Source organism: Petromyzon marinus, chromosome 51 (genome assembly GCF_048934315.1).
Source record: "Petromyzon marinus isolate PM22_M1 ecotype Great Lakes invasive population chromosome 51, UKy_Petmar_22M1.pri1.0, whole genome shotgun sequence".
Taxonomy (NCBI): Eukaryota; Metazoa; Chordata; class Hyperoartia; order Petromyzontiformes; family Petromyzontidae; genus Petromyzon; species Petromyzon marinus.
This window is the reverse complement of record NC_133717.1, coordinates 871,963-898,312: the sequence shown is the minus strand read 5'-3', so window position 1 is coordinate 898,312 and position 26,350 is coordinate 871,963. Positions and strand designations below refer to the sequence as shown.

At 48.9% G+C, this 26,350-nt stretch overlaps 1 protein-coding gene across 3 annotated transcripts in view; it reads left to right on the top strand.

Moving 5' to 3' along the window:
* The window catches only part of TULP4 (TUB like protein 4), a 48,890-nt gene that overhangs the window by 4,826 nt on the left and 17,714 nt on the right, over nt 1-26,350 (top strand). For all 3 annotated transcript variants that reach the window (XR_012947216.1, XM_076074895.1, XM_076074894.1), the window contains exons 2-8: nt 15,637-15,890; nt 16,719-16,847; nt 20,766-20,930; nt 21,058-21,241; nt 23,246-23,383; nt 23,978-24,156; nt 24,741-24,965. Coding sequence is in view for 2 of the 3 variants with exons in the window: in XM_076074895.1 (XP_075931010.1) it covers nt 15,639-15,890; nt 16,719-16,847; nt 20,766-20,930; nt 21,058-21,241; nt 23,246-23,383; nt 23,978-24,156; nt 24,741-24,965 (1,272 nt within the window). In the remaining variant the exon portion in view is untranslated. The remainder of the gene's footprint in view (nt 1-15,636; nt 15,891-16,718; nt 16,848-20,765; nt 20,931-21,057; nt 21,242-23,245; nt 23,384-23,977; nt 24,157-24,740; nt 24,966-26,350) is intronic.

The following is a 26,350-nucleotide window of genomic DNA, read 5'->3' as shown; positions in this document are numbered from 1 at the left end:
CTGCAATAGATTAATGCGTCCGTCCGTCCCCTTTCAATACTTTAACGAAGTGAAATCTCGTGCTGTTGGGTGTAAGATCAGCAATAGACAGTGCAGAGACTTGTCCTACTAGCCCACCTTGCAGGGACCTCTTATTCAAACAAATCTACATTATTGGTAAGAGCGTGTTGCAATTTGCACATGTCCAGTCTCAAATCCCATCCTGGTTTTAGAGAAGTAGGTTTAACCATTTCAGCAAAGATATTAATGGGCTCTCATCAGGATAAATACAGGATATTCAATGAATACAACACTGCGTGGGGAGACACAGAGTCTGGATCAATCTCAATATGGGGTTTATTTGCCTTTCATGAGCACTGTTGTGAGCTTCAGTTGTGAGACACAATAGTGGCCATGTGCCCCATTGAGTCACGACCCTTCATTTTGAAGAGTTGTTGCCCTGGAGATCAATATTCGGTCAACGGGTTGATGATGGCATTAGGTGGGATTTTTCACTGACCAGAGTATGTCGCGTGGAGGCTGCAATCTTCTTGGAAAGCTAAATAGAGTTCCCAAGAAGTCACAACAACTCAGGAAAGACTTGACGCAGCATATCCCTGACTTTGATCTTCCACGAAGCACATCCAGATCAACCATGGCAGATGCGGGTACTTGATGCACAAGTGCAAAAATAAAAAAATAACTTCTTCAGTGTTCAACTGTGGTCACCCATAAGAGCCCATGGAGCATATACCGACTCAGTGCCCGATTCACAAACACGAAGGAGACATCACCACAGTAGTTACACATTCTGCTTCTCTTGATTCAAGTATCTGGCTTAACCGTCTCAATGTAAAATAACAGCTGTTGCTCTTAATCAACATCAGCTGTAGAAGAAGAATATTTTGAAGAGGAGAGTCTCCGCTAGGCGGAATGCTTTTGGTTACGGTTAGGGGTAAGAAGTGGTCTCATACTTTCGTATGGCTGATGTAGATGCAGTGCAACAACTACAATTGTCACATTCAGGTAGTCAAGCCAGATAACCTCCTCAGGAGCAGTGGAGTGTATCACCAATATCTCCATATATTTGGATCAGGCATTGCGTCGTTATAAGTTATATGGTCTGTTCTGGATCACCACAGTCGCACATTGGATAGTTTATCATTTAAAATTTGTGCATCTGCCATGGTTTGTACGGATGATGTTTAAGATGTACCATGAGCTTTGTGGAAGATCAAACCCAGGGATCTTCTACGTTGGGTCTAAAACAAGGTGTTTGTGAGTTCTTTCGAACTCCATTCAGCTCTCCAAGCTTCATTGGGGTTGAACTCGCATTGTTGATGGTTAAGCGCATGGGTCCAAAAGGGCTTATGTCACTTCAAGCGCTAACGAGGGACGTTATTGAGGTCCTGATGAATGGGAAGGCGACTATTTTCCTCAATTTGCAGGGTGTCCCGGAGGGTTTCAGCGTTGCGGCGGATGGGTGGGAGAGAGATGTGGTGACAGCACGGGCAGCCAGGGTGTTGGGGTTGACTGGAGGGTTCCGGTGATACACCGAATTGCAGTGTTCAGTTGGATATCAACAAGTCGAGTGGTGACTACTTCTGGTCCATACTGGTACACAGTACTTGGCTACAGAGTACATAAGGGTCATTTAACACATCGGCTTTCACGACCAATATTATACATTTGTGAGGGTTTTTGGGGGTTTTTTTGGGTGAATATAAATGTCGTTTAACCTGCCACCACTCGACACAGCCAATGAGTAACATTTGTGACGTAACAAAACATGCCAATTAGTTTCGAGTTCAGCACACCGGTGTGTTGGAGGTAAACCCAGTCCTCTAATTGTAAATTCTCGTGGGTTTACTTTCCAACACATCGGTGTGCTGAACTAATAACTCATTGGTATGTTTTGTTCACGTGATAAACCTAACTAATTGGCTGTGTCAGGTAGTGGCAGGTTTAACGACACATAATTTTATGATCTAACCCAAAAAAAACTCTTATGGACACGAGCCATTGTTGATGTCCGTAGCACTGGTGCTGAAACACCCCAGCTTGTTTGCCAGTTTTTGAACCAGGTTGACCCTTGTGTTGGACTTGGCGGCTACCTTTTTCAGTTGGTCGTGAAAGTTTTGCGTACAGTCCAGCTTCATTTCGAGATAAGTTGTTGTGGGGTCATATCGTACAGTGTTACTGCAGAAGGTCACTTTCAGAGTGTGCTTGGCACTACTATTATCAAGTTGAAATGCAGTGACTGTTGCTTTGTGGAGATTTGGCTTGAGCCTCCATTTCCAGAAATATTCCCCCATGGTGTTTCAGTCTTGGTTCAGAGTGGATTCGTTGTCGTTTAAAGTGGCTGCTTGCGTTTCCAGGGCAAGGTAATCCGCATAAACAAGTTTGCATGACCCAGTTGGCGGCATGTCGCTCGTATAGACATTGAAGTGCGTTGGCGCGAGTACTGAACCTTGTGACAATCCATTTTTGAGGAACTTGGGTGAGCTGGATTTGTCGCCCATATAGACACACAGTCGCCAATTGCTCAGCATCGACAAATCAGGTATATTGTTTTGAGGCAGGAGCTTCAACGTCATTGGCCTACGACTGGTGTTGTAGACCAATGCCAAATCCACAAAGGCTGTGTCGGTCTTGGATTTCTTCTGGAATCGAGCCTCGATAAGTATCAGAAGGGCCAAAACTTGATCAAAGCAGTTGCATCTGTGCCGGGGATCCCTGACTTTATAGGTCGTGCATAGGAGTGATATCGGCCTATAGCTTCCCAGGTCGTTGGTTGGCTTGCCCGGTTTGGGTATGGCAATGACCATCACCTCCCACTATACTTTTGGGATGCATCCGGTTTTCATGGTTTTAGGGTACAGTTTTGCCAGCCATTGGAGTCCCCTCGGGCCTAAGTGATGGAGAAATTCTGGGGAGGGGGGGGATAGATACCATCTCTGCCGGCAGCCTTGCCTTTCTTAATTGCAGCCAGACCCTCGCTTCATCTGTGCTGATGGCGGTGGGGTCTTGTGAATCAATTGAGGCTATTTTCCGGTGTAATTGGCGATGGATCTCTCACTTGATGTTTTTGTTGAGCGGGCCTTTTCTGTTCTACACTAGTTTGGAGGCTTTAGAATTGGGCAGGACCCTTGCAGTCCAGTATTCTTTTGAATAATCAGCATCCAGGCGTCATATTAGGACCCAGGCACAGCAGCTGGAGTGTGTGAAGTCTAGGTCTTCAATGCACTAAATCCACCGCTGACTTCCGGCTAAGTCCAAAGACTCTAGCAGGGCTTTTGCAACCTGTGGGCTCCCCGACTGGTTGTACTGTCAGAGCAGGTCCTGGTAATGTGCCTGAAGAAGGGAGGTGAGATGATTTGCTTTGCCTACTGTGGCACAGGGAGGGATCATACAAACGGTCAAATTTGGCCTGCATGCCCAGCCATTGCATGCCCAAAGCGGCTGTTCGACCGGATATATGGAGCTAAACGGGCGCACCACGGGCAAGAGAAATGATAGACTGATGCGGTACAGAAGGATGTGGAGTTGATTGGACTTGCCGATTACTGGTGCCAGAAGTGTCAAGATCAGCCTCTGTGGAGAAGGTTCGTGCAGGACTCTGCTGGGGAGTTGGAGGCAGTTGCCTCCAGCAACAATGGAGGGCAGAGGGACCGATTTTCAGAACAATGAGCGGCGTGCCAGCCAGCTAAAACGAAGAGAGTTGGCACAGTGGGGAGCACAGTTGTACATCTGCCAGTCAACTCAGTCAACCCATGGCACCTGGGTCTGTTCCGTGACCTCCTGCCAGCGAGCCTTCGACACTTCACATGGCCTCAAAGTGCACCTAGCATGGCACAAGCGCCATGGTGACGTCACCGCCACTTAGTGGTGCACGACGGTTGTTGTTATACACACGGCCCCTGACAGAGAAAATGGCACGGATCATCATCCACGCTCCGGACAGAGCCGTGTGCAGTGAGACACAGCATCGCCACACCCCCCCTCCCCGGTAAACGGGAGGAGGCACCCGCAGTGCAGAACAGAGATGTTGTGCACGACTACATGTAACGAGCCTCTGACTACACGGCCCGCAATGCGCTTGTGCGATCTTGGAAACTAAGCAGAGTTCTCATTTGCAAGAGTGAGTGAGCTCGGTCACCAATATGACAAAAGAAATACATAAACCCAAGTACAGCACTGCCAGAAAATATAAATCAGAGCAAAAACAACCAAATGGAAATCAGAGAAAAATAAACTGCGTTACAGAAGCGATAGAATACATTGCACAGACATGCATCAATATTTAATTAACTAATTTTCCTGTGACAAAAGTTGTCATACAATTTTGAGCCTGAATGGTGCTTGTATGGGTGTGACCACCTTGCATGCTAGGTTTTGTAGGCTGTGGAACTAAATGGTGGGCACCAGAGGGCTTTGCAGCAAAGTCCATAGTTGTACTGCACCTGTATGCTCCCCTACAGTGAGGGAAAAAAAGTATTTGATCCCCTGCTGATTTTGTACGTTTGCCTACTGACAAATAAATGATCAGTCTATAATTTGAATGGTAGGTTTATTTGAACACTGAGATACAGAATAACAGCAAAAAAATCCAGAAAAACGCATGTCAAAAATGTTATGAATTGATTTGCATTTTAATGAGGGAAATAAGTATTTGACCCCTCTGCAAAACATGCCTTAGTACTTGGTGGCAAAACCCTTGTTGGAAATCACAGAGGTCAGACGTTTCTTGTAGTTGGCCACCAGGTTTGCGCACATCTCAGGAGGGATTTTGTCCCACTCCTCTTTGCAGATCTTCTCCAAGTCATTAAGGTTTCGAGGCTGACGTTTGGCAACTCGAACCTTCAGCTCCTTCCACAGATTTTCTATGGGATTAAGGTCTGGAGACTGGCTAGGCCACTCCGGGACCTTAATGTGCTTATTTTTGAGCCACTCCTTTGTTGCCTTGGCCGTGTGTTTTGGGTCATTGTCATACTGGAATACCCATCCACGACCCATTTTCAATGCCCTGGCTGAGGGAAGGAGGTTCTCACCAAAGATTTGACGGTACATGGCCCTGTCCATCGTCCCTTTGATGCGGTGAAGTTGTCCTGTCCCCTTAGCAGAAAAACACCCCCAAAGCATAAAGTTTCCACCTCCATGTTTGACGGTGGGGATGGTGTTCTTGGGGTCATAGGCAGCATTCCTCCTACTTCAAACACGGCGAGTTGAGTTGATGCCAAAGAGCTCCATTTTGGTCTCATCTGACCACTTTCATCCAGTTGTCCACTGAATCATTCAGATGTTCATTGGCAAACTTCAGACGGGCATGTATATGTGCTTTCTTGAGCAGGGGGACCTTGCGGGTGCTGCAGGATTTCAGTCCTTCACGGTGTAGTGTGTTACCAATTGTTTTCTTAGTGACTATGGTCCCAGCTGCCTTGAGATCATTGACAAGATCCTCCCGTGTAGTTCTGGGCTGATTCCTCACCGTTCTCATGATCATTGCAACTCCACGAGGTGAGATCTTGCATGGAGCCCCAGGCCGAGGGAGATTGACAGTTCTTTTGTGTTTCTTCCATTTGCGAATAATCGCACTAACTGTTGTCACCTTCTCACCAAGCTGCTTGGCAATGGTCTTGTAGCCCATTCCAGCCTTGTGTAGGTCTACAATCTTGCCCCTGACATCCTTGGAGAGCTCTTTGGTCTTGGCCATGGTGGAGAGTTTGGAATCTGATTGATTGCTTCTGTGGACAGGTGTCTTTTATACAGGTAACAAGCTGAGATTAGGAGCACTCCCTTTAAGAGTTTGCTCCTAATCTCAGCTCGTTACCTGTATAAAAGACACCTGGGAGCCAGAAATCTTTCTGATTGAGAGGGGGTCAAATGCTTATTTCCCTCATTAAAATGCAAATAAATTTATAACATTTTTGACATGCGTTTTTCTGGATGTTATTGTTGTTATTCTGTCTCTCACTGTTCAAATAAACCTACCATTAAAATTAAAGACTGATCATTTCTTTGTCAGTGGGCAAACGTACAAAATCAGCAGGGGATCAAATACTTTTTTCCCTCACTGTATGCTCCCTACCTTCACCAACCTTGGATTTATTTTCCAAGGTGATGTGTATGCACGCTAACATTTAGATCGGCGTTTAGCCAGGTGCCCATGTATTTACAACAACATGGCCGACACGGTGTGGAGAAGGCTTCATCCAGCAGCGGATTGTCAAACGTCTGTAAATTATTATTGATTACTTATAGCATATAACTTGTATATCCACTCACTTGTGTATGGCCCAGTTATCAGCGTGTGCACCCGCAGGGGACTGGGCACAATTATTAGTTCAATTCTTGTCATCTTCTGCTGAGATTTAGCTCAGTGGGCATTGCTAAAGTGTGATCTTGCTGTCGGGGGACCGTTTAACAACTGTGCTATTGTCATTTGTGATTTTCTATTGTTTGCTGGTAGAATAGCCCACATGTTGAATGTGAACATTATTACACCACCACCATCCGACACAGTCAAACAATGTTTCGCTTAACTCTGTGTCAAGCATCTTCAGGACAAGATTCAGGAAGTCCAAATAACCGCGTCACCTGGCCCAGATTCTTAAATAGGTGTTATGACATCACAAGAACAATCGGATTTAAACGAGATATTAAGCATTACAAAACGTTTTTTTCCTTATGTATCTGTGTCAATAATTAACGTTATTTACACAGATCAACATCTGGCCCAAAGCTAATTTTGGACAGGTAATTTACCCGAAACACAATTTTAAATGTATCAGTGGTTCCCGGAAATGGACGAGCTCAGTGGGAATGACAGTTTTACAAACCCTCACATTACTCAATAACAGTCGTCCTGTTGCTTGGCCGGTTCCAGGGCAACTGTTGCTATTAGTCGCCCAAAGTTGATCACATAACTCCGCCGAGGTCTTGTGCCGTGTCGACCAATCACCTATCAAAACAATGTTGAACAAACTCTTCTTTTTCATTAGTCAGACAGAACTCAATCATTCCGTGCCATTGCTGTAGCCATAGCTGCTCATAGTAGATGTGGTTTCCAGTGACAATTCCCGGGGACCGTTGCCCAAACATTTTCAGAGCGTCTCCTGACCTCAACTTTCATTCCCGTTGCTAAGGAGGAGATTGTGAACGCCCACCTGATTGGTTTGGGATAACGCGGTATCACTCCTCACGCATTAAACGGAGATTAATCATCATAACCAGAGTGGAAGAAAAAACACACGAAATGCTTCCTGGCTGCCTGTCTGTCTGCTACGTGACGCAGCTACATTTCGAATGTCGCGCGCACTCGCGCACAAGCACACACGCACTCACTGGACTTATCATGGCCCTGTTTCACTGTAACACTCATTAGCGGTATCTACCACAGGATTATTGTGCACTTTTGTGCGGTTAGGTGTGGCTGTGTGGTTCTTGTGCCTCCGTTCTTTTGGAAAATATTTAACTGCCATTATTTCCAGCTTATGTTCTACCCGGCCTCGCGGAGCTACATGCAAGGAGGGTAATTATCCTTCTTGACGTTTTGTGCGTCTCACACTTCTGCACCGCCGGGCCTTCTGCTGCAATGCCCTTGTGCCCACCACACGAACATTCCAGCGGGCATTGCCATGGTCATCACAGCTGTCAACGATGGTGAAATGTGCTCCCTTGTTGCAAGCACGAGGCCATGGTGAAAGTCAATGTATTGCTGAGCCCAGCCTCCAGCTGTTGATGTTAGGGCCCTTCAATTTGTCTCATGCGCAGTTTTTTTGCGGGTAGGGAGGGAGTGAGTTTCACACCGGTGTTTGTGTGATCCACCAACCCTTTGGTGCTACCTCTACAGCAGAAAATGTTGAGTGCGGTGCCGCCACCACGTCAATGCTGAAATTCGTGACACCGAGTGGTTTGCTCAGCACCAGAACGGATTTCTGGAACTGACGGGCCTTGCGGTGTCGCGTGCGCAGGACCGACGAATCATTTGGCATTGAGTTTAACAAAGGGTTTCGCAGGAGGGAAAGTTCCTGTTTTCTGGCACCTGCGCCACAATATTTCGTGCCGTTAGATAATTACATCATCGTGGAATGATGCTTGTCCGGTCTGGTCGATGGGAATGGAATCTGCCAGGCCACTTCGCCTGAGCCAGAGCACGGCACTTGGGACACATTTATTCACACGTTTGCACCTCGGCAAGGACGTTTCACGATCGGTCATTTCTCGCAATCGCGACTGTCATAATCACATTTTGAAGCATGGTGGCATAACTTTCAGTCTTAGAATGTGCACAAGGATGCGATTATTCAAAGGGAGATCCAATGCGCTTCGAACACAATTGGGTATTTAGCAGGCTGGGTATTGCGGGATATCCAATGCCGGTGGCGCAATACGTGAACTTTTTTGGAATGAAAACGGGATGCTCTGGTGCAGTGGTAGTGATAAATTCCTCATCGCGAGGGTACACATTGAATGCGTCGAACGCGAGTGCATTGCCCCCTAAATTGACTCCGTGACATCAGAAAGACTTCGATTTAAAGCTTTCGTGACTGCAATGATTCATCTTCTTTGGTTCTTTCGGTAAAGTCACGTAGAATGAGAATAAAATAATAAATTGATAAAATAAAATAACACAATAATATTCTCATGACGTTTTGGCCACAACACAAGCGGCCTTCATCAGGTGAAGGGACGAGACTGTCTGGTAGGACAGCGCTGGACACTCCAGCGCTGGACACTCCAGCGCTGTCCTACCAGACAGTCTCGTCCCTTCACCTGATGAAGGCCGCTTGTGTTGTGGCCGAAACGTCATGAGAATATTATTGTGTTATTTTATTTTATCAATTTATTATTTTATTATCATTCTACGTGACTTTACGGAAAGAACCAAAGAAGATCAGAAAGACTTTTCATAGCAATGTCTTTCTCCCTTCGCTCCGGTGAGGCCTCAGCCAATGAACATTACATTATCCCTGACGCTGGCGTTATTTATTCAATGTGTGTGCTATCGATGCCTCGTGGCCGGTGCGGCTTTCCCCTTATGAGAAATCTCTCGGTTGCGGCCCCTCCCCCCAGTGTTGGCCACGTTGCACTCGGAACGGCACGTGTCTACGGCCATGGCTCCTCGCGCGCTTGTGCAGGTGGCCGTTTGCCCATGAGGCCTTTCTTCTTGCGGGCAGTTATAGGACTCGTGGGGCACGCCGTTCAAAGGTTCCCCAGCGCCATTTTGCGCACTCTAGATGAGCCGTGTGATGCATGATTATGGGATCGGTTGTGGTAGCTTTGTGCCTTTTGACAGCGATTTTGATGGACCCCAATGCTTTTCTTGGTGTGGGCCATTTCCCGTGCCCGTGCAGGACCTCTCACCTGAACCACTCGTGGTGATGCCCAATTCTGAGCACTTTCCAGCTAAGATTAGGAGTGGTAATATAATAGTCCATCCATCGGTCTGTAGCGGGGCGGTCACAACACCTTGTGTGAAGATGATACGACACAAATACAATTTTATTTAGAAAAGTTTGTGTTGCCATTTAAAGGGGGCTTACCTTGTAGGCAACCAGGGAAATGTACCCAAGGGTTGACCAAAGCTTGCTGATAAATTTACATCCGTTTTCAGCCTCTTTAAATCCAATGGCAACAACATCACATACATACATCACGTGTCGTGCCATCATCCCTTCGGCGCAAATGCCAACATCGTGACTGTCAGCCATGGGCACTGCGGCAGAGCAGTGGTAACCCTCGTGCCTCAGCAAGAATGGTCTAGGTTCGATTCCTGACTCAGTCACCTTCCTGTCTGAGGCTTGTACGTTTCTCCCTGTTCTGCGTAGGGTTTCCTCCGGGTTCTCCAATTTCCTTCCATTTATATAAATAAAGAAACACACACACCCGGTATTGACCAAAACATCCCAATGCTGAAAAGTTACTTGAGTTGCACACAGCAAGCAATATGGCCCGCCTACTGCGGAAAACTTGGCAGTACTCTCCTGGGAAAAAAATCCTGACACTCAGTGAGGCTTTCCCAGATGAACAAGCGGCGAAGTAATAATAATAATAACTGCCATTTCAAATGTAAAGGGGAGCGTAAAATACGGAGACACATCAAATTTTTATGTCCAAACAAAGAGTTAGAGGTTCCGGGTACTGTGGTGGTGAGGCGATGTTATCTCCCTCGCCTGGAATGCAGGAGCACTGGGTTTTGACCCTGACCCTGATGCCTGTTGTATATTTTGTGTTTCGTGTTGTGTCCTTCCCCCACACCTCTGATTAGCACGGTTGGCTACGTACGGTGCGAAATAAGTTCAACATACATACAATTTGGGCTTTGAGAAATCTCTCTTCTTGTGGGCACATAGATTTTTTTTTCCCGGGATCTTCGACATTGTCCTCCATGTTTAGAAACATGCGTTTAGACTATTTGGCTGGTCCTATAAAATCCTATGTGTGATGATATAATCCACTTTGATGAGCTATCACGTGTGGGCAGGTCGCTTCTGAAAAAGAGCGAGTTGCCCAGTGGGATTTAACTGCTAACTAAAATAGTTGAGTTTGCTTTTACTTGCGGGCACAAGTGTACACGTGCTGCTTGTGTTTGGTGGTAATGTAATGCAGTGCATCGATTGCTTTTATCTGGCCCACAGTGGCTTCCAGTCCCCACCTCCAGGAGTGGTGAGCCACTGAGGGCAACGCGGCGACGGCGTGGAACAGCGAGTTTCCTTGAAGGAGAAACCCTCGCTCAGCTCCCACCCCCCCCCCCCCCGTTGCGTTGACCGCAGCTGCGCCGGGGATTGAGTAACGTTACGTGAACGATAAACACCGAGTTACGTTTAACGTTTGGGTCGACCCGGTGTGTAAATGGATATCTGTGTACATTATTAAAATCCTAAAGTATCTTATCCTGTCATGACTATGACAGGTCTTGAGTTGATGCGCCTGCATTTCTATTCTAAACGCTGTAAATCCTATATCGCTTTGTTTTCTCAAGCTGCCTTCATTCTCATCGTGAATTTCTCAGCGTCGAGGCGGCAGCTGCGATTGCAGCTGTTCGACGGGGTGGGTGAGATCTTGACATCGGGATGCGGTCAAATCGTAGAGGGCTCAGATTGAGGGCTACTGAAGATTGACTCCCTGTTTCTCAGTGACGGCTTCTCCCGATGAACTCGACCTTTCCCAGGGGATTACCGTGCGCTGAGTCAGCGTTCCGGCATGGGCCACGGGGCTGAGCAGCGTGGCCCCGTGGTGCGCGCTGGCCCGGCCGTGTTCTTGCCGCGTCCTTCACTGCCTCCTGCCTCAAGGCCGTGATGTACAAGGAACAATTTCCGGTGGCAATCGTATGTGGCAATGGTTGCCAAGCCGCCCTCCATCGCAAAACAATCTTAAGTTTCCCAAATCTGGAAAAATTCAATCTTCTGCTCTCCCCTAGTGGGCAGGTGGTATGGCATGTTTTTTTGCAGTCGGAGAAAGCGATGTTGCTGCTGTGCGTGATATCATATGAGTAACAATGAAAATGTTTTGCCGGTATTCAAGATACTATTATTTTTCTACCGACTACGTGACTTTACTGAAAGAACCAAAGAGTAAGACTTTCCCCTTTGTCATAAATCATTTAATCGCCAAATGAATAAGTTGAAAGCAAATTTTTAGCAATGGGTTCTTGGGCAAATACCAGTTACATTGCATGCTTTTTTTATTAACTACTCGCGGGAAGTACCTGGCATTGCCCCGGGGGGAAAATATATTTTAAAAATGTCTTCAAAACATGACATATATGTACACAAATAGAAAGCTATTGTGAAAGCCGGGCTTGCCGTTTGTCTGTTCATTTGTCCGTTAACAAAATTAAAAAATATATTTTTACCCCCCCGTAGACATAAATACCTACACACCCTATATACAATAGAGTGAGTAGTATCTAGTGACTCTGTGGTAGTATCTGGCTCTATAGTAGTATCTGGCTCTACAGTAGTATCTGCTGACTCTGTAGTTATATCTACTGACTGTACGGTAGTTATCTACTGAACGCAGTAGTAGCTACCGACTGTATAGTAGTTACTACTGACTGTAGTAGTTAAAATTGACTGTAGTAGTATCTACTAACCTTACAGTAGTATCTACTGACCCTACAGTAGTATCTACTGACCCTACAGTAGTATCTACTGACTCTATAGTTGTAACTACTAACTCTATAGTATTATTTGGTTCTTTCGGTAAAGTCACGTAGATAGAAAAATAAAGATTAAAATGAAGTAAATAAAAATAGTCAATGAAACAAAAACCACGACTATTCGAGCACAGCACAAGCGATCGTCTTCAGGAGGAAAGAGATGATCGCTTGTGTTGTGATCGAAACGTTGTGGTTTTTGTTTTATTTATATTTTTTATTCACTTTATTTTTATTTATCTATCTACATGACTTTACCGAACGAACCAAAGTTGTTTAACTCTATTGCAGTATCTGCTGACTCTATAGCAGTATCTATTGACTCTATAGTTGTATCTACTAACTGCAGCAGTATATACTGAATGTAGTGGAATCTACTAACTGTAGTGTTATCTACTGACTATAGTAGTATCTATCAACTCTATGGTAGTATAAACCAACTCTATAGTAGTAACTACTGGCTCTGCAGTAGTATCAAATTACTATAGTAGTGCCAACTGAATCTATAGTAGAATTTATTGACTGTATAGTAGTATCAACTGACAGTAGTAACTATTAACTTTATTTTAGTATCTGCTGTCTATAGCAGTATCTGCTGACACTATATCAGTAATCACACTCACACCCATCGACTCAGACACACACACATCGACTTACACACACAAACACATGGACTCTGATACACACACATTGACTCACACACATCACACACACACACATCGACTCGCACACACACATGGACTTACGCACACACTTCGACTTACGCACACACTTCGACTTACACATACACATCGACACACACGCACATCAAAACACACACACGCATATGGACTTACACACACATGGACAAACATATATCGACTCACGCACATCGACTCTCATGCACAGACACATTGACTGACACATACACATCGACTGACACACACACATCGACTGACACACACACATCGACTTAGACACACACATCCACTAACGCACATCCACTAACGCACACACACATCGACTTACACACACAGTGACTTAGACACACATACACATGCACTTATGCACACATGGACTTACACATACACACATGGACTGACACATACACACATGGACTTACACACATCGACCCACACACACATCGACTCAACATCGACTCACACACACACATCGACTCCCACACACACACATCGACCCACACACACACATCGACTCACACACACACACATGGACTTAGACACATTATTATTTTTTCATTTACTAATATAATTTGTAAATGTTAGTTGTCTACACACACCACACACACACATCGACTCACACACACACACACACATCGACTGATACACACATCGACTGACACACATGGGGAAACACACGCACTAACATCGTCGCAGATACGCACATGGACTCACATGTACACAAGGACTTGGACACAATACTAATTAATAATAAACAATAATAAATATGATTGCTAAGCCAGAATCCATCTTCTCGGTTGAAATTGTCTCTGTGTTTGTATATGTGGATAGCCTCATGAACGAATCTCTCATGGTAGCCAGATGGCTTGCAAAGAACCTCTGTCTTGGAGAAGTCAATGTCATGTGAACCCACTGAATTATAACAGTGATCTGCCACGGCCGAGGTGTTGGTCCTACCGTGTTTTAGGTCTCCTTTGTGTTCACGAATGCGGTCCGAGACATGTCGTTTGGTTTCTCCAATGTATCTACTACCATTCATGAACACAAAGGAGACCTAAAACACGGTAGGACCAACACCTCCGCCGTGGCAGATCACTGTTATTATTCAGTGGGTTCACATGACATTGACATCTCCAAGACAGAGGTTCTTTGCAAGCCATCTGGCTACCATGAGAGATTCGTTCATGAGGCTATCCACATATACAAACACAGAGACAATTTCAACCGAGAAGATGGATTCTGGCTTAGCAATCATTGGAAGGATTTGATAAACCATTTCGGGTCTTAATTGATTGTTCACGCTTATGGTGGCTTTCAGACCGCATCCATTATTTTCGTTTCCCCCCTCCTATTTTCCGAACATAGATGGACTCGTCCATCTGAATAACTGCCAAATCGCTCTCCGTGGTGCTAACGTTAAAAAAACCCGCCACTTTTTTCAAATTTTCTTGCTGTGGTTTTCACACCCGATGATGATTGCTTGTGTTGCAGTCGAAACGTCGTGAGATTTTTATTGTTTTATATTTTTCTTATTTTATTGTTTCCCTTCTACGTGACTTTACCGAAAGAACCAAGAATATGAATCCCTGCAGTCACGAAAGGTTTAAATAAAATAATAAATATATTAATATTAACCAAGTAAATTTTGAAATATTAGTTGTCAGCACACAAACATTAATATTTTAATATTTCCAAGGTGATTATTAAAATAATAGGTTTCTATGTACGTGAGTTTAGCGAAAGAAGCAAGAAATATAAATATTAGTTTTCTGCACACAAACACAATAAATGTAATAATTGCAAAGTGATTATTTAAATAATAGGTTTCTATCTACGTGAGTTTAGCGAAAGAAGCAAGAAAATAGTACTTAACATTGTCATGGTGAGGCCTAGTCCCGCGCAGAGCCCCCGGCCTCACCTAGATTGCCCAGCCGGCCGAGGTGGCACCTTGGCAGGCTGGGGGCTGGGCCGCTACCCCCCCCCCCCGCACCCATGATCCCCCCCGCCCGCTCTACAGTCATATATATGGCCTATAGTCGTAGCATCTACCGACTGTATAGTGATAACTGCACACATTGGGGTGGTGGGGGGGGAGAAGAGGACATCACACTGTGAAGAATTTACCTCCGCGTTTTGTGTATTTTTTTAAATTTTTTACGCTAATGAAAATGTTTCCCCATCGTGTGTGCATTGCTAGGTGCAACCCCTGTCAGTGTTTCGCGCATGCGAAAATTCGTGCTGTGTCGCGCTCTGAGCGGCGTAAGAAATAATTAAGTATTAAAAATATTGCACTAAATTGTTAATTTAACTACTTTTAAGTTTACGGATGGGAAAACGGAATAGCGCTGGCTCACCACGGGGCATACGACGTGGTACCCGGCTACTTTTTTTTACATGTAAACCCCACGGTTTGCGAGCCAAATCCTTCGCAAGTGCGCGTCCAAAGACAGACGGACAGACAGACAAAAAATTACGTTCATAGGTAAGATGGGGTGAAACTGGAGAACCTGCAGAAAACAGGGGGAGAGAACGTACAAACTCCACGAAGAAAGTGTACCCGAGTCGGGAATTTAACCCAGGCCACTTGTTGCGAGGCGCAAGCATTGCTGCTGCGCTGCCGCCCGAAAGAGCTGAAGGCGCAAATGAGACTGACACGGATCATTTAAATTTGCCGTTCCATCTCTTTTTTTTTTTTTAAACGTGGACCCGTTCTCCGCGCGCGGGCGGGCACGGTGGAGCAGCGGTTTCCCGTCACCGGCGACTGACACCGCCGCCACCATTCCTCCTCCCTCTGCCATTCCCCCCCGACGCTCGTAGCCATGTTTGCCGCCCTGGAGCAGTCCCCAGTGCTCTACAGCGACTCGAACCTGCTGTGCGCATCATGGAAGGGTCGCGTGCCGCACAGCGAGCGAGAGCGGCCCGTGTGCCGGCGCCGATGCTACCAGGAAGGCTGGCTCGCGCTGGGCAATGCGCACGGTGTGGTGGGCGTCACCTTCTGCAGCTCTCACTGCCGGCGCGAGCGTCCCACCCCGCAGCGCGTCAACTTCAACCTGCGAGGCCACAACAGCGAGGTGAGCAGCGGCGGAGACCACGCTCGCCGTCGACCGGCGTGCTCACTGGCACGCTCACCGGCACCTTCACGGCCAAACCACAGCCACACAGCGCGCTTATCTACACCCTCATCAGCACCTTGACCCGGCACAGACGCCCACACCAGCACACTCAAGACCACTAGCACAGTCACGCTGCAACCACGCAACGCGCTCACCCACAACTTCACCAATAGCCTCACTAGCACCCACACCCTTACTATTGAGTGTGCTTAGTGTGCGTATGGTTTGTGTGGTGTGCGTGTGTATGTATGTGCGTGTGTGCATGTCTGTACATGTATGCGCGTGCATGTGTGTGCATGTGCTGCTGCTCAACCTGGAGTGTGCCACTAAGAAGTGGGATCTTACCATCAGCCCCACCAAAACTAAGCACTTGGCTGTGTATTTTATGCTATCAAATGCTCCACCCCCTCAACTCCCCAGTTGGTCATGGAGCAGTTGGGGAGAGAGTGGAGAGTTTTCCATTCCTGGGCAGTGTGTTTACGACCAGATACGGTTTGACAGCAGAGGTCTCACTCCGAATCAGTTGGGCGGCGTGGAAACTACATGGTCTGTAGCTTCACACAAAGCTTTGGGTCTTCTCAACCACAGTCATGCCCTCCCTTCTCTATGCTTGCGAAACTTGGACCTCTAATTGAACATCTGTGCCGGTTAGAAACAGTGAGGAGCTCAAAATCCTTGTTGTGCATGTACACATGTGCAGTTGTGCGTGTACACATGTGCATTTGTATGTGTACATGTGCATACGTGTGTACCTGTGTGTGTGCATGCGTGCATATGCGTGCGCAGGTTGTGCTTGTGCGCTGGAACGAGCCATACCAGAAGCTGGCGACATGCGACGCGGATGGAGGCATCTTCGTGTGGATCCTGTATGAGGGGCGCTGGTCTGTCGAGCTCGTGAATGACCGCGGGGCCCAGGTGCACCCTCGGCTACCCCTGAGTGACCCTCACAGCTCCTCATGCTACCCCTGAGTGACCCTCACAGCTCCTCATGCTACCCCTGAGTGACCCTCACAGCTCCTCATGCTACCCCTGAGTGACCCTCACAGCTCCTCATGCTACCCCTGAGTGACCCTCACAGCTCCTCATGCTACCCCTGAGTGACCCTCACAGCTCCTCATGCTACCCCTGAGTGACCCCCACAGCTCCTCATGCTACCCCTGAGTGACCCTCACAGCTCCTCATGCTACCCCTGAGTGACCCTCACAGCTCCTCATGCTACCCCTGAGTGACCCCCACAGCTCCTCATGCTACCCACACCTCCGATTAGCAGAGTTGGCTACGTATGGTGTGAAAGAAGAGTTCAACATACATATATACATACCCCTGGATGACAGTCGTTTGCAGGTCAGCGGGAGTGATACATTCGTCTGCTGCGCTGCCATATAACGGTTCAGTATTTTTGGCAATGGATTTTGGCAATGGCTATTGGCTTGGTCCACCAATGCATATTAACTTTCTAAAGGTGGTTCTTGCTGAGACTTCACGTTGCTATCAGCCACATGAAACAAGTTCGGACCTGGGCACGTTTTTCTACATGATCGCCGGCACGCGACTCAAACTGTGATGGCGTGTCAGGCTCCATTCAGTAGCGGGGCACGGTGGAAGCCGTGTTGTGCGCCTTTAACACAGACACCCCCCTTTCCCCTACCCTGGAATTCCGGCTTGTGTAAATTTTGGCCATGCTCCTCATCGTGTGAGACTTGTCACCACCGCCGCCCTCCTCTTTGGGTGGCTGGGTGGTTTAGCGGAGCGGTGGTAACGCTCGCGCCTAGCAGCAAGAAGCCTCTGGGTTCGATTCCCAACTTGTGCGCCTCTATGCGTGGAGTTTTTTATGTTCTACTCCCCCTGTTCTGCACAGTGTGTGAGAGTGTGAGTGAGTAGGGTTTGTAAGTTCTCCTCCCAATGTTCTGCACGGTGTGTGAGAGTGTGAGTGCGTAGGGTTTGTAAGTTCTCCTCCCCCTGTTCTGCACCGTGTAAGAATGTGAGGGAGTAGGGTTTGGAAGTTCTCCACATCTTCTGCAGGGTGTGAGAGTGTGAGTGGGGTTTGTAAGTTATACTCCCCATGTTCTGCAGGGTGTGTAAGAGTGTGAGTGAGCAGGCTAATGGTTACTCCGACTATACAATCCGCAAAGCTATCACTCAAACTATGAAGAAGAACCCTCTTGAGGAGCCTTTCAAAACCATCACTTTACCCTACATTGCGGGGATCACAAAAGATCTCCAAAATCTTGAATAAACACAAGATCCAGGTCCGTTTCAACACATTACATAAAATCCGTGATCTGGTTCCGTCTGTAAAAGATGTGATTCCGGACATACAGTACCCTGGTGTCTACAAACTAAGTTGCCTCTGTGGTAGTAGTTACATTGGAGAAACCAAACGCCATGTCTCGGACCGTATTCGTGAACACAAAGCAGACCTTAAACACGGTAGGACCAACACCTCGGCCGTGGCAGATCATTGTTATAATTCAGTAGGCTCACATGACATTGACTTCTCCAAGACAGAGGTTCTTTGTAAGCCATCTGGCTACCATGAGAGATTCGTTCATGAGGCTATCCACATATACAAGCACAGAGACAATTTCAACCGAGAAGATGTATTCTGGCTTTGCAATCATTGGAAGGATTTGATAAACCATTTCAGGTCTTAATTGATTGTTCACGCTTACGGTGGCTTTCAGACAGCATACATTAATTTTTCGTCTCCCCCCTCCTCTTTTCAGAACATAGATGGACTCGTCCTTCTAAATAAACTTCCAAATCGCTGCCCGTGGTGCTAACGGTTTTTTATAAATATAAAAACACCGCCCAAAAATAAATAGATGCGAACCCACACTTCTTTCAAATGTTTCTTGCAGTTGGTTTTTCACACCTGATGATGACCGTTTGTGTTATGGTCAAAACGTCGTGAGAATTTTTATTGTTTTATATATATTTTATTATTTTATTGTTTCCCTTCAACGTGACTTTACCGAAAGAGCTAAGAATATGAGCAGGGTTTGTAAGTTCTACTCCCCATGTTCTGCACGGTGTGAGAGAGTGTGAGTAGGGTTTGTAAGTTCTACTCCCCATGTTCTGCACGGTGTGTAAGAGTGTGAGTAGGGTTTGTAAGTTATACTCCCCCTGTTCTACAGGGTGTGACAGAGTGTGAGTGGGGTTTGTAAGTTCTACTCCCCATGTTCTACAGAGTGTGAGAGAGTGAGTGAGTGGGGTTTGTAAGTTCTCCTCCCCCTGTTCTGCACGGTGTGTAAGAGTGTGAGTAGGGTTTGTAAGTTCTACTCCCCATGTTCTGCACGGTGTGAGAGAGTGTGAGTGAGTGGGGTTTGTAAGTTCTCCTCCCCCTGTTCTGCACGGTGTGTAAGAGTGTGAGTGCGTAGGGTTTGTAAGTTATACTCCCCATGTTCTGCACGGTGTGAGAGAGTGTGAGTGAGTGGGGTTTGTAAGTTATACTCCCCATGTTCTGCACGGTGTGTAAGAGTGTGAGCAGGGTTTGTAAGTTATACTCCCCCTGTTCTGCAGGGTGTGCGAGTGAGTTGGGTTTGTAAGTTATACTCCGTCCTGTACTGCAGGGTGTGCGAGTGAGTTGGGTTTGTAAGTTATACTCCCCCTGTTCTGCATGGGTTTGCTCCGGGTTCTTTAAGTTTCCTCCCATAGCTAAACGCGCATGTGTGACGTAACTGGTATTGCCCAAAATATCGCAATGCTGAAAAAATGACCTGCACATTACTCCCATTAGGATTACATACAGCAGCGACATCGCCCCCCCATACTGTGAAAACTTGGCAGGACCCTCCTGAAAAAGAGTCTTGGGACTCGGCAGGCACTTACTACTCATAATAAAATTTATCATTATTGACAAACGTACAACCCACTGCATATTTTTCTCATCAGGCCAAGGATAAGCGGAAAAGAACAACAGTGCTTATCTGCGACGTTTGACTCATGCCACCCACACCAACTCCACCACAGAGAGGGAGCACGGGGTGCTGCACTGCGTGCGATTGGTGCGGGTGCGTGGGTGACAGCGTGGGATTCATGCCGCAAGAACATCCTGTCCCGATTAAATATTCACATAACCTTAGTTAGCTTGCGATTGGCGGGGTTAATTTTGGGCCACAATAGTCTGCCGTGGATTTTTCGAATGTCTGATAACAGCTGATAAGGTACTCCGCCGGTGCAGGTTCTGATGCGAAACACGCAGGCTGTTCAATTTAATTTCTACTGTTGATGGGGGCAAGCCTCATCACCCCGCGCGTAAAGGAATGACCGCAGAAGCGGATTGTGCAAGAGCTTCGTCCGAGATACCTGTCAAGTGACGTGTGTTATCCACACACCTATGCACGTGGCTCACTTTGGAAGCAATGTTTTGTCACATGACGGTGTGGCAAAGCATTGCCACAAAAAAACCCTGCAGATGTCACGTGATGGGCGGTTACTTTGCGCGGCTATTCATGATGGAGCGAAGACTGTCAGCTCACTCCGCTTGAGAACCCGGGTTTCATCACAGGCACCTCCTATTAGCATAATTGGCTGTGTACGGCACGAAAGAAGTTGAACATATATACATACAAATGGCAGAAATCCATATCAAATCCAGGCCCTCACCGGCTCAGAGCTCTGACTCACGAGCCACCTAGCGGGCGCCTCTTAGCCCCTGTGAGGGAAGTGCAGTGGGTTTAGAGCGGAGCACCGGTCACCGCATGAGAGAGGGTTTCTGGTGTCACTGTTGTTGGCGTGCTTACTGTGTGTGTGTGCTTTGGCCAACCTTGTGTGTGGTACATCTGCGTGTGGTGTTTGTGGGGTGCGTGGTGCACACTGGGCCGGTGCCAGGTGAGCGACTTCACATGGAGTCACGACGGCACGCAGGCGCTCATCTCGTACCGCGACGGCTTCGTGCTCGTGGGCTCCGTGAGCGGCCAGCGCCACTGGTCCTCGGAGATCAGCCTGGATGACAGCCACATCCTGTGCGGGGTGTGGACCCCCGACGACCAACAGGTGTGCATCCACCTCCGAGCACCCAGCTCCGAGCATTGCATCGTGTGTACACGTGCCGCGTCCCGTGTGCGCGTCACCTCCAGCGTGTGCTCTGCCGTTGTGCTGTCGTTGGCTGCGGCGCATGCAGGTGCTATTTGGGACGTCAGACGGGCAGGTGATTGCCATGGACTGCCATGGGCGCATGTTGGCGCAGGTGGTGCTGCACGAGTTTGACAGCGTTCAGGCACTCACCTGGAACTGCCCGGACTTCCTGGTGGAGGACTCAAGCGAGAGCGAGTCCGACGGGGACGAGGGCACCACGCTCGCTCAGGGCACGCGCACACGCGCACACTCACGCGCACACTCACGCGCACACTCACACACACGCATGCACAGACGTGCACACTTACGCACGCACGCACACACTCATGCATGTACACCACGCACAACAACAACCGCCATTCGCCACTAAGTGGCGGTGACGTCACCACGACGCTTGTGCCAGGTTATGTGCACCCTGAGGCCACGTGAAGTGTCGAACGCCCGCTGGCAGGAGGTCACCGGGCAAACTCAGGTGCCACGGGTCGACTGACTGAGATGACTGGCTGATGCACCACCTGTGTCCCCTACTGTGCCAACCTGCTGTGCTTTAGCCACCCGGCGCTCCGCTCGTTGTTGTGAGCGTCGCACCTCCGCCCTCCGTTGTTGTTGGAGGGCGACTGCCTCCAACTGCCCAGTAGCATCCTTCACGAGCCTCCTCCACAGAGGCCGATCTTGACACCGCTGGTACCAGTCATCGGCAAGTCCACTCAGCTCCACGTCCTTCTGTACCACATCACTCCATCGTTGATCTTGCCTGTGGTGCGCCTGTTTAGCCCCATATATCCGGTTGAACAGAAGCCGCTTGGGCATGCGGTGGCTGGGCATGCCGGCTACATGACCAAGATAACACAGCCTTGCCTGCTGGAGGAGCTCACCAATGAGATTTTGTCCAGATCTTTCAAGGATTTGTGAGCTCCTCACACAATGCAGCCTAGTTAAACCTAGGCTAGATCGTAGGCAGGCAAGCTTAAATGTTTCTAACCAGTAAAGATGTTCCATTTCGGGGGTCCACATTTCGCAAGCATAGAAAGGTATAGCATGACCGTGGCCAAGAAGACCCAAAGCTTTGTGTGGAGCAACAGATCGGGTAGCTTCCACACAGCATTACGCTGCTAATGAAAATATAATGCTGCCTGACTGATTTAAACTGGCTTGGTCATAAGCACACTGCTCCAGTATGGAAAATGGTCCACTCTCTCCACAACTGCTCGATCACCAATGGGGAGTTGAGGGGGTGGAGTGTTTGATGGCACAAAATACCCAGGCAGGAGTTTACTTTTGGTGGGGCTGATGATAAGGCGTCACCTCTTTAGTGACACTCTCCAGATTCATCAGCAGTGCCTCTGACTCCTCCTTTGAGTGAGCAGCAATTACCAGATCATCAGCATACATAACATGGTTGACCAATAGGGAGCCATCCCTTGACTGCACCCGGGCATCAGCCTCCCATTGTATCTGTACCAGATGGAAATTCCTCCGGTACAGCCACAGAAGGCTTGACCAACTATGTGTCGAAAAATATGTTAAATAATGTGGAACCCAGAGGACATCTCTGTCCCACCCCAAGGTGAACAGGGAATGGCTGTGACTCCCGGCCCCAGAGTTTTACCTGGGCCTGCCCACCATCATGAAGGTCCTTAATGATTGTGAGCAGAGTCAGGACTCCGAAAGCACGAAGAACAACCAAGATCCCAGGCCTATTGATGGTATTATAGGGCTTGACGAGATCAATAAAGCAGAGATGCAGGTCTTGTTGGAATTCCCTGCACCTCTGCTGTAGCAGATGGTCAGAAAATATGGTATCTGTGCAGGACCTCCCTGGCCTGAAACCACATTGGGGCTCCACAAGCCTCTCCTCAGCATGCCTGGCAAGGCGATGTTGAATATTCCTTGCCAGGACCTTCCCTGCACACTGAGGGAGATGCCCCTGTCGTTGTTACAGTCTATGCAGTCCCCCTTCTTAAAGAGGGGGTCCAACAGGGCATACATGGACACACTCACACTTGCACACACTACATCTGTGTTTTCCTGTTTCTCCCCATGTCCATGTGTCCTCATGACTTTGTGTGGTCTGTTTGTGCCTGTATTGACTTTGCAATGTTTCCCCGTGTCTCCCTGTCTCCTCCCTTCTCTCCGCATCTCGCTGCATCTTGCCACGTGTCCCCCCGTGTGTCCACCGTGTCTCTCCGTGTCTCCCCCATGTCTCACCCGCATCTCGCCGCGTATCCAACCAGACGGGCCATCGGGCGAGTGGAGCGCCCCCCTGCAGGGCCCACGCACACTGCTCACCGTCATGTTCGGCTCGGGTGACGTGGGCCTCATGAACAACTATGACGACATGACGCCCACACTCGTCAAGACCGCCCTCAAAGGTGTGGCACATTCTCTGTGCGGGGTTTTCTTCTGCGAGCCTTGGGGTGTGACAGAAGCACCGTGGAAATAAAAGGTGGCCTGGTGCGTTGCTAGCCACACCACCCTCCCGTGCCCCCTTTTGGCCTTCATGAAAACTAAACTTTGCTAAAACTATTTATATTTTACCAAGTAAGGCCCACTTAGCTGTATAGCTTTTTCAGAAGCGACCTGGCCATGATAGCTCAAGGAAGTGGCTTATCGTATGTCATTTTAAAGCAACCAAATACTGTTAAACTCACGTTGATTCTAAATGTGGAGGGAAAAACCGGATGACCCGGAGAAAATCCACATGACCACGGGGAGAACATACAAACAAATATACAGGAGGCGTCAGGGTTTGGATCGAACCCACGACCTCCTGCATACCAGGCGAGGTCGTCAACATCTTGGCCACCGTGGTGCCTATTAAGTGCGCCAAGTGGCCCATGAGTTTCGGTGGGATCCACACGCGCGCGTGTGTGCGCGCGTGTGTGCGCGCGTGTGTGCGTGTGTGTGTGTGTGTGTGCGTGCACGCGTGTGTGTGCGCGTGTGTGTGCGCGTGTGCTTGCGTGTAGACGTGACGGCGCAGTGGAACTCGGCGGGGGACATCCTGGCCGTGGCCGGGCAGGAGAAGCAGCCCAGCCAGGGGCTCCCCGCCGAGCCGCCGGGGCTCTTCTCGCTCTCACGGAGCCACGCCGTCAAGTTCTACAATGCGGCTGGGTTCCTCATCTACACGTTGGACGTGGCCACGCAGGTGCCTCCCTACCACCACCACCGTCATCTTATCTATGTTATAAATGAATTCCTACATTATATTTATTTGAATACATGCATATAAATCCTGTATCGATGACAAACCCTGGCCCAGGGTGGCAGCGTGGTGGTGGGCAAGGCGCAGTGCAGTAGAAACGCTCGTGCCTTGTCTGGGTTCAATTCCTGACTCGGGCATCTTGTGGCGTTTCTATGTTCTCTCCCTCTGTTCTGCATGGTGTGTGACAGTGTGAGTGAGTGGCGTTTGTATGTTCTCTCTCCCCCTGTTCTGCATGGGTTTCCTCCCATAGCTAAAAACACACGCAATGTTACTGGTATTGGCCAAACATCCTGATATTGAAAATGTACTGCAAATTACTCAATTTGGACTTCACGTAGCAGCAACGTCGCCCCCTCCCCTACTGCGAAACTACAGCTGGCTGTACCTGTGAAGCACAGCAGCGCCTTTCCGCGTGACGATCGCCCGTGCTGCGCCATAGGAACGACAGCATCAGCACCTCCGCGTACTCTATTACCATTCACCCAAACGTCTCCGTCTCATCTCGTCCCCCCGTCCCTGGCGCCCAGCACCCCATTTCGTCTCTGTGCTGGGGCCACCGCGACACGCGCCTCTTCGTGACGGCGGGGCCGGCGCTGCAGGTGGCGCGCGTGGAGGTGGGCGTCGCCACGCTGCAGCTGCTGTGCCAGCAGGTGCTGGCGGCCGCCCTGCGTGACGATAAGGCCGTCGCCAAGTTGGCGCTGCCGTCGCGCCTCGCCGGGTACCTGCTCTCCGCCTTCACGCCCACCATCAAGGTAATTGCGCGCCGTGCAATCCCCCCCGAACGGACGCTTGGGGGCGGGGCAATCGCTGCGAGCGAGCGGCAATGGAAGCCGGTGCGGCGCACGAGGAGGTGGCCATTGTCACACCCGGCCCCAACCCCCTTGTCCCCCCCAGTGCTGGTGTTTTTGGCGCGCTTCGCCGGGGTCCTCGCCTGTACATCGCTGCGGGCGAGTGCTGGGACGAACAGCCCAATTGACACTCGTGTAGCTGCCACATGGGCAGAGTGCCACGGTGGCTTGGAGATGTTAACTGCCTCGTCTGGTATGCAGGAGGTCGTGGGTTTAATCCCAATTCTGACGCCTGTATATTTGTCTTTCTCTCCTCATGATCGTGTGGATTTTTCTCTGGGTCCTCTGGTTTTCCCCTCCACATTTAGAATCAACGTCACGTGTTCAGAGTATTTGACTGCGATAAATTTCCACGTGATGATAAGCCACTTCGTGGCCAGGTCACTTCTGAAAAGAACCGTTTTGCTCAGTGGGGCCTTACCTGGTTTGTGAGCCAGCCTGGACAATGATTGGGCACGGACAACGCTCCATCACCTTTCACACAGACACCCGAGCGCTCACCCAGACACCCAAGCGCTCATCCAGGCACCCGAGCGCTCACCCAGGCACCCAAGCGCTCCCTGCCAGCCGCTGCCAAGTGCGGGTTGTAATGGTGCCACGATGCAGGGAAAGTGTCATTTGGCCGAGACTTGAAGGTGGCCTAGCGCCCTCTGCTGGACGCTCGGCCCTCTCGTCCACGCCAGTAACGTTGCCAACTTGGTGAGCGTGGGCCCAGTGTAGACGCGTTGGAGCCATGTGCCTTTAAGCCTCAAGGATGACCACTGCTGTACAAAGAACTAACTTGGGCCACTGTTGCCACATGAGGGGTGGAACACCGAGCTCCCGCCTCACTGCACTCCGTAGAGTTCACCGTAGAGCGGTCGGGGTGATTGATGATCCAGCAGCCGCCGATTCACTCCAGACTCTTGCTCACCAGTGGTTAGTCGCCTCCTCGTCACGCTTCTATCGCTAGCGTTATGGTTACCGTTCCCCTGAACTTCACTCGTCGATTCATTCACCCATAGTGTTTTGCAGGTCGCAACACCCCCACTCACCCACTCACTCACCCTCTCACCACACTGCAGGTCACAACAACACCTCCACTCACCCGTTCACTCACCCACTCACCACACTGCAGGTCACAACAACACCCCCACTCACCCACTCACCACACTGCAGGTCACAACAACACTCGCACTCACCCACTCACCTGCTCACTCACTCTCTCACTACAATGCAGGTCATAACAATGCCCTGACTCACCCACTCACTCACCAACTCACTAACTCACTCACTCAACAACCACTTGT